Here is a 12,231-nt window from a genome sequence, read left to right as displayed (position 1 = left end):
CTTGGGATGGTGTTCTTGGAATGGAACCCATCCTCTGTCTTCCTCCAAACATGGCAAGTGAAGTTAAGACAAAAAAAAACCAACCTATTTTGGTCTCATCTAACCACATGACTTTCTCCCATGATTCCTCTGGATCATCGAGATGGTCTTTGCCAAACTTCAAACGAGCCTGGAAATGTGCTGACTTGAGTAGGGAAGCCTTGCGTGTGACGCACGATTTTATACCATGAAATCTCTATTATTAGCAATAGTAACCTTTGAAACAATAAAATGGTCCCAGCTCTCCTCAGGTCATTGAGCACCTCCTCCTGTGTAGTTCTAGGCTGTTTCTCGCCTTTCCTAGCATCACTGATACCACACAAATTTGAGATCTTACATGGAGCTCCAGTCCAAGGGAGCTTTGACAGTCATCATTACCCTCTTCTCTATTTTCTAGCAATTTTTTTTTTGTTTTTCTTTTCTTTTCTTTTTCCTCTCACCAAACTGCTTGGCAATTGCCCCGTAACCCATTTCACCCTTGTGGAGAGGTCTATCATTTTGTCCTAGGTGTCTTTTGACAGGTTTTTGGTTTTGCCAATGGTAGCCGTTGTAGTCTGACAGATTGTGAGGTGCACATGATTTTATGGACTTAAAACCTCAAAAAGGTGCTGCTAAGTTAGATTAATAAGTGGATAGGCGGTGGACTTTTTGAAGGTACAGTAACAGCCGTCTTTGTCTTTCTTTTTGTCATGTGGCGTTTTGTCATTTGTGTGGACCTGATTTGGACTGGACTGTTCTCGGCGGTTTGGCCGTGATATTCCTCGAGGGACGGTGACGGTGCCGGCGGCTGCGCCCGTTCAGCGGCATGCCTGCACTCGCACGGTTTCTGTTGGGGGAGTGTCGGGCCCATCCGACTACCCCACGGAGCATCTGCGGATCGCTTGTGTTTTTTGCGCCAGGAGACAGGCAGCATTATTCACAGCCCCTTTCTGCACGGAGGAGAAGTTGGCGCTGTTGGACAGTCTGCGCTGGTGAGCTGGATGGATGGTGTTTTTCGACTGGACTGGACGCTTCTTGGCGTTATGGCCGTGATATTCCTCGAGGGACAGTGTCGGTGTCTGGCGGTTGAGCTCATTCAGCCGCATGCCTATACCGGCACGGTTTCTGATGGGGGAGTGTCGGGGCCATCCAATTGCCCTACCGGGCCCCTGCGGTTGTGTTTTTTGCGCCAGGAAACGGGCAGCATTTTTCTCAGCCCTTCTGCTCGGAGGAAAAGTCGGCGCCACTGGACAATCTACGCTGATGAGCTGGGTTGGATGGCGGTGGAGCTAAGGACGCGAACGCCGTCGCTGGGCGCGGTGGTGTGCGTGGGTCGTGGACTGGATGGAGGTTCGGCGTTTGGAGGAGAGGCAGTTTGGATGGGACTGGAAATTGGACCATTCTTTTTGTGTGTATAGTGCTCATTGCAAACACGGCGACTGCTTGTTTATGAGCTATCTTATAAGCAAACTTAGCTTGTAGCAAACGTGTGTGACGTCATGCATGCTGATCACGTCGCCAGATCACGTCTCTGATCAACTGCTGAAAGGAGACTGATTCTGTCCTCTTTCATCTAAAAACTGCTTCAAACATCAAAGCGTATGTAGGGATGGAAGAATGTTGATTTGTTGTGATTGTATTGGTGTTAATGTTTTATGTTATGTTTGGGTTTTTTTGTGTTCTGTAAAGTGCTTTGTGACAGTTCAGGCTGTTTGAAAGCGCTGTATAAATAAACTTGAGTACAGTAACAGGTCTTTGACGGCCAGAATTCTTGCTGATTGGCACGTGTTCAAATACTTATTTCCAGCGCTAACATACAAATGCATTCTTTCAAAATCATACAATGTGATTTTCGGATTATTTATTTTAGATTGTGACTCTCACAGTGGACATGCACCTATTAGGAAAATTTCAGAGCCCTCCATGATTTCAAAGTGGGAGAACTTGCAAATCGCAGGGTGAAAAAAAAAAAAAAAAAAAAAAAAATATATATATATATATATATATATATATATATATATATTAGGGGTGTTAACAAAATCGATTCGGCGATATATCGCGATACTACATCGCGCGATTCTCGAATCGATTCAATAATAGGCAAAATCGATTTTTTTTTTTTTTTTTTTTTTTTTTAGGATTCACACCTTAAGCATGGAAGAATGTTATATGAACGGAACATTAAGCCTTAATATTTTATTTTAATGCTGTTTAAACATGAAACAGATTACAACCTCTATAAGACTGAAATTTCAGATAAATAAATAATACATTTTCATATAAATCTTACACTCTACAAGCTTACTGATTAGTATTTTCTAAATTTGAATGAAAAAAAATCGCAACAATCGACTTAGAAATTCGTATCGGGATTAATCGGTATCGAATCGAATCGTGACCTGTGAATCGTGATACGAATCGAATCGTCAGGTACGAGGCAATTCACACCCCTAATATATATATATATATATATATATATATATATATATATATATATATATGTATATACACCACACAGACAGATATAGGGACAATTCAGATATATATATATATATATATATATATATATATATATATATATATATATATATGTATATGTATATATATATATATATATATATATATATATATGTATATGTATATGTATATACACCACACAGACAGATATAGGGACAATTCAGAGCGATCAGTTAATCTGCCATGCATGTCTTTGGATCTTTGCATCTTCATCTCTGCCACCTCCAGCTCTGCCGCCTATCTTTTCCTCAGTGGCACTGTCTCCAGACCAAACATCGCTGGTCTAACAGTTCCTCTCTGGGCACCCTGTCATACGCTTTCTCCAGATCTACAAAGAGACAGTGCAACTCCTTCTGACCTTCTCTATTCTCTAGCAACATCCTCAAAGCAAATACTGCATCTGTCATACTCTTTTGGCATGAAACCATACCGCTGTTCACAAATGGTTCACCTCTGCCCTTAGTCTAACTTCAAGTACTCTTTCCCATAGCTTCATTGTGTGGCTCATCAGCTTTATTCCTCTGTAGTTGCCACAACTCTGCACGTCTCCCTTGTTCTTCAAAATGGGCACCAGCACACTTCTCCTCCATTCCTCAGGCATCTTCTCACTATCTAAGATCTAAGGTCAGAAATTCTACTGCTTCCTCTCCTAGACACTTACATACCTCCACAGGTATATCATCAGGACCGAGTACCTTTCCACTCATATTCTTTAATGCGCTTCTCGCTTCATCCTTATACCTTCAACCTGTATAGATCAGTCTCTCCCTCCTTACTGTCCAACCTAGCATACAAGTTATCGTAAGACCCTCGTTTGGCCTTTGCCACTTCTACTTTCACTTTACGCTGCATTTCCCTGTACATCGGCCGAGGAGCAGGTAAAGAAAAAAGTACTGACTTTTACTGAGCTAAGCAAAATAATGTTCAAATGAGTTAAGTTATACCAGTGCTTCTCAAATAGTGGGGGCGCGAGGCTTCGTCAAGGGGGGCGCGTTTGACCCGGGGAACATGCTTTATTATTTTGATTTTTTTTGTTGTTGTTGTCTTAGAATAAAGTGCAATAGCACCTCCACTACATTAGGGGGCAATGGCGTTCTCATTGGCAGAGTGTGCGCAGGGAGCATTCGCTCAGTGGTGAAGGGATTTTGTTTGCACTGAGCATGCGAGCTTTGCACACAGCACAGAGTATGAGTCTGAAGTGTAGGCACAAAGTGTAGCAGACCCTCAAGTGACACCATGAAAAAATATTTAACAGGGATGAGAAGACAGGCAGAGAGAGACGGAGATAAAGAGACAAATGAAAGTCGCCCGAAAGCTAAGACGAGGAAATATGACGAAGCGTATGGGGGGGTGGGGGTGTAGGCGGCGTGGGGGAGTGTGAGATGCTTTCTTCTTCCTAGGGAGGGCATGACAGAAAATAATTGAGAAGCACTGAGTTATACGAACGAAATTATTGACTTGTTTTGAAAGCCACTGCTGTTGCAGGCAAACCTCGTATTCCAATGAAATATTTTTCAAATATATTGAGTTGCGTATGCCTAAGGTCATGCTGCACCTCTACAAAAAAATGGTGCGACCAAATCCTGTGCTGTGCGAGGAACTAAAAATGTTACTCGCACCAGCACTAGTAGTGGAAAAGTTAGTATGTGTGTATGTGTATGTGTATGTGGCACTGGCAAAAAAGGTCCTCATGTGCCCAAAAAAAAAATCAAAATTGTGATATTGATATATTTGAATTCTTCACTTTAAAATGATATATAATACATGGGTGTATCTAAAAAACTGACAGTTACAGCAGTTTTAATGTTGGAAGGTTGAAATTCCTAGTTTTGAGAAAAAGGGGTTTAAAGTTTTGGTACTTGCATCTTTCAAATGTCCATAGCAACCAGTACCTTAGGAAAAAGATGTGAACCTGAAATTTTCAGGAACTGTTAAAATATCATATATTCCAATAGCAGGCAAGGTCATCGTCCGAGATTTGAACCCTTTAAACGTTACGGAAGTTTGACCTCTCAATAGATGAAATTTGGCTCAGGCAAAAAAGGGTCCTCATGTGCCAAAAAATGAAAATTGAGATATTCATATATCTGAATTCTGCACTTAATTCACTTTAAAATAATATATAATACATGAATGTACCTTAAGAATTGACAAAGTTACAGTAATTTTAATGCCGGAAGGTTGAAATTCCTAGTTTTGAGAAAAAGGGGTTTAAAGTTTTGGTACTTGCATCTTTCAAATGTCCATAGCAACCAGTACCTTAGGAAAAAGATATGAACCTGAAATTTTCAGGATTTGTTAAAATATCAATGGAAAGTCAATTCCAATAGCAGACAAGGCCATCATCCAAGAGTTTAACCCTTTAAATGTTTTGGAAATTTGACCTCTCAATAGATGAAATTCGCCTCAACTTTAAAGATCACATTCAGCTTACAATTCATTTTCTTAGGCATCAGCCAACGTTTGCTTATTTTATTGTTGCTCCTTGTCGTATTTTCTTACTTAAATTAGGTCATATTACTACAGTGGGAAATTTGATTTCATAATTTTGTGTCAATTAAAAGATTATTTGCCATTTGATGTGGCCTGTGAAAAGTGCTTTATTGATAATTTATCATGGATGTGATATCTCAAATGCTTTTGGTCACATGAAGAAAACGAAAATGTTTGTTTGTTTGTTTGTTTGTTTTGTCCCACTACCCCCACCCCAAGTAATACACGAGCGACACTAAACTATTGTATTTACAAGTCAATATAGCTTGTGTGCATTTTGGGGCGGGGTATCACTGTGACTCTTTTGAAAGGACCATTTTTCATCTTCAAGTGACGGTAAATATTTCATAGCTCATTTGTATGTTCATGTCATCCCATTTAAAGCGAGCATAAAGTGAAAAAGTATTGTGATATTTGCGACGTATGCAGGCAGACTTTTTTTTTTTTTTTTTTTACGCATCGAAGAAGCGGCGTGTCCGTATGAAATATCGTATGAAACATCGACAAGCGATCAAACCATTACATTAGTATTTACGATGCATTATTACATTAGTCTACATTGCATACAAGGCACTGGTGCATGTCACAACTTTTAATTCCTGACTCGCTCTGAGTAAAGGAGCAGAGTAGCCGGCTGCACGGGGGTATTACGGCTGGATCCCCCGCTCGAGTTCGACATGGTTTAGTCAAGTGTGTGAATGTAGTAATTTGAATTAAAAGAAGACATCGATTCATTAAGAAAACACCCTGGATAAAATCTCGGTTTGTTTGGATGACAATTCGCCGGTAACCAGACCGATGACAACAGCTTCTGCTCCGAGGTAGGATGACTTCTGTTCACTTTAGTGCTGAGTGCTAACTAGTGTGTTTTGACTTTTTCAGGGTGCTATGTCCATCCATCCATCCATTAGCAGATTCGCTTATCCTCACAATATTTATATAAATCAGTTGTGAATTACGTCTGAGGCTAAGAAATTTGGGTTGTTTTTAACAAGATGCGCAAGACGCAGTGCTAGCTAGCAGCTCGGCTAAAAACACGCCCCCTAGTTACGAGGCATACTGTCTAATAATTGCTTATTTTCATACACTTCTATGGAGACCTCAAGTAGGCTATTTGTGGAGAAATCTCAAAATTGACAAAAAAAAAAAATGTCCAACTGTCTATTATTTCGAGATTGATCCTGCCGCCATGCGGACCCTTTTGCCGGAGCGGGTCTCTCTCTCTCTCTCTCTCTCTCTCTCTCTCTCTCTCTCTCTCTCGGACACACACACACAAATATATATATATATATATATATATATATATATATATATATATATATATATATATACACACGTGTGACCGGCTCAGGCAAAAAAGGGTCCTCATGTGCCAAAAAATGAAAATTGAGATATTCATATATCTGAATTCTGCACTTAATTCACTTTAAAATAATATATAATACATGAATGTACCTTAAGAATTGACAAAGTTACAGTAATTTTAATGCCGGAAGGTTGAAATTCCTAGTTTTGAGAAAAAGGGGTTTAAAGTTTTGGTACTTGCATCTTTCAAATGTCCATAGCAACCAGTACCTTAGGAAAAAGATATGAGCCTGAAATTTTCAGGATTTGTTAAAATATCAATGGAAAGTCAATTCCAATAGCAGACAAGGCCATCATCCAAGAGTTTAACCCTTTAAATGTTTTGGAAATTTGACCTCTCAAGAGATGAAATCAGCCTCAACTTTAAAGTTCACATTCCGCTTACAATTCATCTTCTGAGGCATCAGCCAAAGTTTGGTTATTTTATTGTTCCTCCTTGTGGTATTTTCTTGCGTAAATGAGGTCATTATTAACAACAGTGGGAAATTTGATTCAATAATTTTGTGTCAATTAAAACATTATTTGCCATTGGTTGTGGCCTGTGCTAAGTGCTTTATTGATAACTTATCAGGGATGTGATAGGCTATGTCAAATGCTTTTGGTGACTTGAAAAAATGAAAATGTGATGTCCCACCACTGTGAGTGAAGGAGCAGAGAGCTTGTCAATCACTCTCCGCGGTGGCATCGTGTTTGCGCCGCCGCTCGAGTTCGACATGGTTTAGTGTGTGAATGTAGCAAATTGAATTAAAAATAGAAATCAATTCATTAAGAAATGGCTCTGTCTGCTTGGATTACAATTCGCAGTTATCTGGGACCGATGACAACATAGCTTCTGCTCCATAAAGTAGGCTAACTGTTCTTTTCAATTTCGTGCTGAATGGTGTATTTCAACTTTTTTGGTTGCTATGTCCATCCATCCATCCATTAGCAGATCCGCGTATCCTCACAACATTTATATAAATCATTCGTGAATTATGTTTGAGCCTAGGAAATTCGGATTGCTTTTTAACAGTTGGGCAAGAAGCGGCGTAAGCTAGTGGCGAGGCTAAAAATCACGCCCCCTAGTTACAAGGCATACTGCCTAATAATTGCTTACTTTCATACACTTCTATTACGATTTGGAGTTTTGTGCTGCTTGGAAATGAAACTAGAGACCTCAAGGAAGGTATTAGTGGAGAAATCTCAAAATGGACAAATAAAGTCCAACTGTCTAATATCGTCCATATCTCTAGATTGAGCCTGCCGACATATATATATATATATATATATATATATATATATATATATATATATATATATATATATATATATATATATATATATATATATATATTAGGGGTGTTAAAAAAATCGATTCGGAACATTAAGCCTTAATATTTTATTTTAATGCTGTTCAAACATGAAACAGATTACAACCTCTATAAGACTGAAATTTCAGATAAATAAATAATACATTTTCATATAAATCTTACACTCTACAAGCTTACTGATTAGTATTTTCTAAATTTGAATGAAAAAAAATCGCAACAATCGACTTATAAATTCGTATCGGGATTAATCGGTATCGAATCGAATCGTGACCTGTGAATCGTGATACGAATCGAATCGTCAGGTACTAGGCAATTCACACCCCTAATATATATATATATATATATATATATATATATATATATATATTTCTATTTCTATTTCTGAATGTCATTTATTAAATGTTTTACTTTAATGCATATAATAATTATATTTACTGCGATTGGCTGGCAACCAGTCCAGGATGTCCCCCGCCTACTGCCCAGAGCCAGCTGAGATAGGCGCCAGCATCCCCCGCGACCCTTGTGAGGAATAAGCGGTCAAGAAGATGGATGGATGGATGGATAGTTATATTTATTGCGAAAACATAACCTGTGCTACCTTTAATGTAACCATCCGCTGTCAGAAAGGATAATCTGTGGTCAAAATTGATAGTGCGATTAATCTGCGTTAATACATGATTAATGCGCTAATTTTTTGTGATTAATCAATGTGTAACGCTTTAAATTTGAGAGCAATAAAACTGATGATATTTTCATTATTTCTAATTAACAATTCGCACAATTTTCCAGAATTGATTAATCACATTTTTCTACTTCTTCTTTTTTCTACAAAGCTTTTAATAGATATTTACTTGAGTAAAATCATAGAATGAATGTAAAATGATCAAATAGAAAGTATATTTAAAATTAAAGACTGTTCTAATAGCTTTCTTTGATCCTTGAATAGAATTCTTCTCCTAAAAAATGCAGCTGTTGAACAAAACGATCAAAATGGACTCAACTTCTCATAGAAACAACCTTCAGAACTTCTTGCGTCCTGGTTTAGTAGTGACCAGAAGCAGCACATTTCAGAAAGGTTGACTTGCAAGGCCCCATGGAGGGAATCTGAGCAGGGGATTTTGCTTTGAGATGGTGCGCCAAAGACGTACAATTAGTGCTATTGAATGTGCTATTTGAATATGGCTGTGTAAATGACTTGAGAGTTCTCCAACGAGTGTCGGTATCGGAACAACACTACTAATGACATAAACGGCTTCATCGCTAGCACGTGAGTTTGATGATTGTTTACACGCTCTTTTCTTAAATGGTTAAGACACAATTAAAAAAACACGCAGAAATATCAGTTTTGCTGTCTACTATTTGGGGATGCAAAATGGCCGCCTATAAATAAAGATGACTTTACTTGACATCATGAGGTTGCCTCAAATGGCAGACGGCGAGCGAGAACGACGTTTGTAAAAGAAGCCAAAAAAAAAAAAAAGGACGTTAAGATGCATTTGTGTTGTTGTCGTGTTGAAAATTGGAGGAAAATCCTAAACGGGAATTTGCATCTTCAGAAAACTTCACATTTCATTTGGGACACATCAAAACATTTTGGTACTTTGGAACCATTTTTTTTTTTTAACCAATTATGCCATTTATGACCTTTTCATATTCATATTCTGTCATCAATTCGTTTGATGATTTTTTTTTATTTGTTATTTTTATTTTTTAAGAGGTTTCTTTTTTTGTGTTACAAATATTTTTGTTGCTTTGCTTTCAGGATTTGTCGGACGGCTACGTGTGCGTGTGTCCTCGAGGCTTCTCCGGGCCCGACTGCGGGACCAGCGCCATCCTGACGTGCGCCGACGAGCCGTGCTTCAACCATGGAGTGTGCGTGACGGCCATGGCGGCCAGTGACGGCGGCTACACGTGCCGCTGCCTGCCTGGCTACGCCGGCTCCAACTGCGAGATGAAGGACAACCGCTGCAGAAGCAATCCATGCGCTAACGGTAACTAACGTCACCCTAAGATAAGATGGCTAACATTTGCGATGAGTGTTGTTGTTGTTGTTGTTGTTGTTGTTGTTATTGGACACTGAAAGAAGACTCAAGCAGACAGAAAAGTCATAAGTCAACACAACTTGTCGACGTGTGCGTGTGTGTGTGTAGTCGTTTTTTGTTGCTCTGTTTTCAAGGAAATGGTCCCGCTCAACCTGATTGGTCAGTTGCGGGAAGGAAGGCAGAAATGCAGAGCTGGCAGACTTGTCATGGTTTCCCATGTTGATAATGACAAACAATGGACTGGTCGCCAGTCAATCATAATGACAAGGAACAAGCAGACAAAAAATGAACCCGTCGCCAGTAAATGTGCATGGACAAACCGCAGACTGGGTGCCAGACAATATCAGCCCACACCTATACAAACAATAGGCTGGTCGCCAGCCAATGTCAGGGTATGTATAGACAAACAATGGACTGGTCGCCAGTAGGCATGGGCTGATCTTCAATTTTGATGGTATGCAAAAATCTCACGTTCTCACAGTAATCAGATTACAGCGATAAAATTTCCACAATCGATTCGCTTTTTAAACAAACTATAGAATATTCGGCACATTTACATTACAAATTCAGAGAAAGAAAGATTAACATTCTTCTTCTGTTTTAATTCTTCTTAGTAAATCACAGTCCCATTACTGGTGAGCTATTTTTAGAACACAGCCGTAGGCCTTGGGGTTAACTAGTACCTGCTGTTTTTTTTTTGTTTTTTTTTAAATATTATTATTCATTTACAGTCAATGAGCAATTACACATTAAAGCCCGTATCTTACTGAGCGGCGAGCATTTGCAAGGATAGCGGATGATTTTTCAACAGGGTTCATTCAAGGTGACAAAGAAGTTCGCCTTAAATTTTAATGGTCAACGACAGTTTTTCTAATCGCAAGGAAATTTTGAACAAGAAAAGCCACTGAAGCTGTTGGTGAACGTTAAGCGAGCGTCTGTGACCTTGAACGAACTCCGACAAAGTGACGAGAAATCTGAAATCTCTACCTTTTTGCAAACACATTCGGCCCTCGGTGGCTTCATCGACATAAAAAGGCATCCGTGTAAGTATGCTGGAGCAAATGCAGTTGCTTTCTCTCTGTGTGCTTTACTCAACCCTCCCCTCTCTGCTCAGCCAAGAAGGACAAAAAAAAAAGCCTCTCATCTTTAATTTGAAAGTGACGGCATATATTGTGATCTGTGCAAGCAGCAAATCATATTGCAGCGGATACACTGCGTGCTTTAGATAAAAGCTTGTTAGCAGTGACAGGCACTTTTCGTGGTTATTGAAAGCCTGACTTAAAAAACAAAATAAAAAAACTGTCAAACCGGCCCATGCCCAGTCGCCAGCGACTGCCAGGCTACAAACAGTAAATCCGCTCTTGACGTATTGACGCTACAGCAGTAGCGACTGAGCCTAGCCATGAAGAATGAAAAACCACAACAAATGTTTTCATAGTTTAACATGAAACATGTAATACCACCACTTTCAAATCATTTCAAGGTTGTTTAACACCGCAGTGTCATTTGCGTTTCAAGTTGCTGTGTTGACATTGAGACACTGGCTCGTTGGTTGAGCTTGACTTTTACTGTCTGCATATACTCACAAGTGCCTCAGAGAAGCGCAAAATGATTTTGTGGCTGTTTGCAAGTTGTGTTTAACGAGGAGGAAAGGCGCTTTTCGGAGAAGGATGAGCAATTCTGTAAGTGGCTTCACAGCATTTGCATTTGTAAGCATCGTGGCAAGGATGAGTGCTTCTTGTTGTGTGAAGCCAGCCGTCATTTGGTCAGCTAAACTAACCCCGGGATTACACTGCATTTGTGTGCGTTGCGTCTTGACTGAATGCTCCGGACACGTCAATTTTATGGACAACGCTCATCGGCCGCGCACAGATGCGGTCCAGCAGCTCCGTCGCCGACAACTTCCCGCCGTGTCTCGTGTGATCGCACGCGATGATGTGGCATTAAAGACAACGACAAACACACAAAGTCTGTGCTCAACAGAGAAGGAGAAAGAGAGGTGGACTTCCTTTAACTGAACTCACCGTCCACTCTCATAGCTTCTGCTATGACGTTTCATGCAGCATTGTATTTTAAAAGGAACCCCGGCTGTCATGACTTATCCACAGTCTTGTTACTGTACCTCCCGTCTTGACTACTGTAATTCTCTCCTTTTCGGCCTCCCTCACAAATACCTCCATAAACTCCAGTTGGTCCAGAATTCAGCTGCCCGCATCATAACTTGAACTCCCTCCACCCAACATATCACCCCTGTTCTCCACCAGCTCCACTGGCTCCCGGTTCAGTCTCGCATTCAATTCAAAATCCTTCTATCCATAACCTCGCCCCCCCATACCTATCTTACCTATCATACCGATCTATAACAAGTACACATTCCTTCCCACACTCTTATGCCGCTTTTCCATCGTGCCCGCATGGTCAGGTACCACACCACACCACACCTCACGCAACCACACCAGACCGCAACCACCGGTTTTCCATTACAA

At 40.0% G+C, this 12,231-nt stretch overlaps 1 protein-coding gene and 1 long non-coding RNA gene across 2 annotated transcripts in view; one reads left to right on the top strand and one right to left on the bottom strand.

The window, feature by feature from the left end:
* Positions 1-12,231, top strand: part of dlc (deltaC) — a 103,944-nt gene that overhangs the window by 45,730 nt on the left and 45,983 nt on the right. Inside the window, exon 7 of the mRNA XM_077541338.1 lies at positions 9,466-9,694. Within this exon, the coding sequence (XP_077397464.1) occupies positions 9,466-9,694 (229 nt within the window). The remainder of the gene's footprint in view (positions 1-9,465; positions 9,695-12,231) is intronic.
* Positions 1-12,231, bottom strand: part of LOC144033303 (uncharacterized) — a 94,843-nt gene that overhangs the window by 39,645 nt on the left and 42,967 nt on the right. The gene's annotated exons all lie outside the window — the stretch shown is intronic.

Source organism: Festucalex cinctus, chromosome 13, assembly GCF_051991245.1.
Source record: "Festucalex cinctus isolate MCC-2025b chromosome 13, RoL_Fcin_1.0, whole genome shotgun sequence".
Taxonomy (NCBI): domain Eukaryota; kingdom Metazoa; phylum Chordata; class Actinopteri; order Syngnathiformes; family Syngnathidae; genus Festucalex; species Festucalex cinctus.
This window is presented reverse-complemented; position numbering and strand designations above follow the sequence as displayed.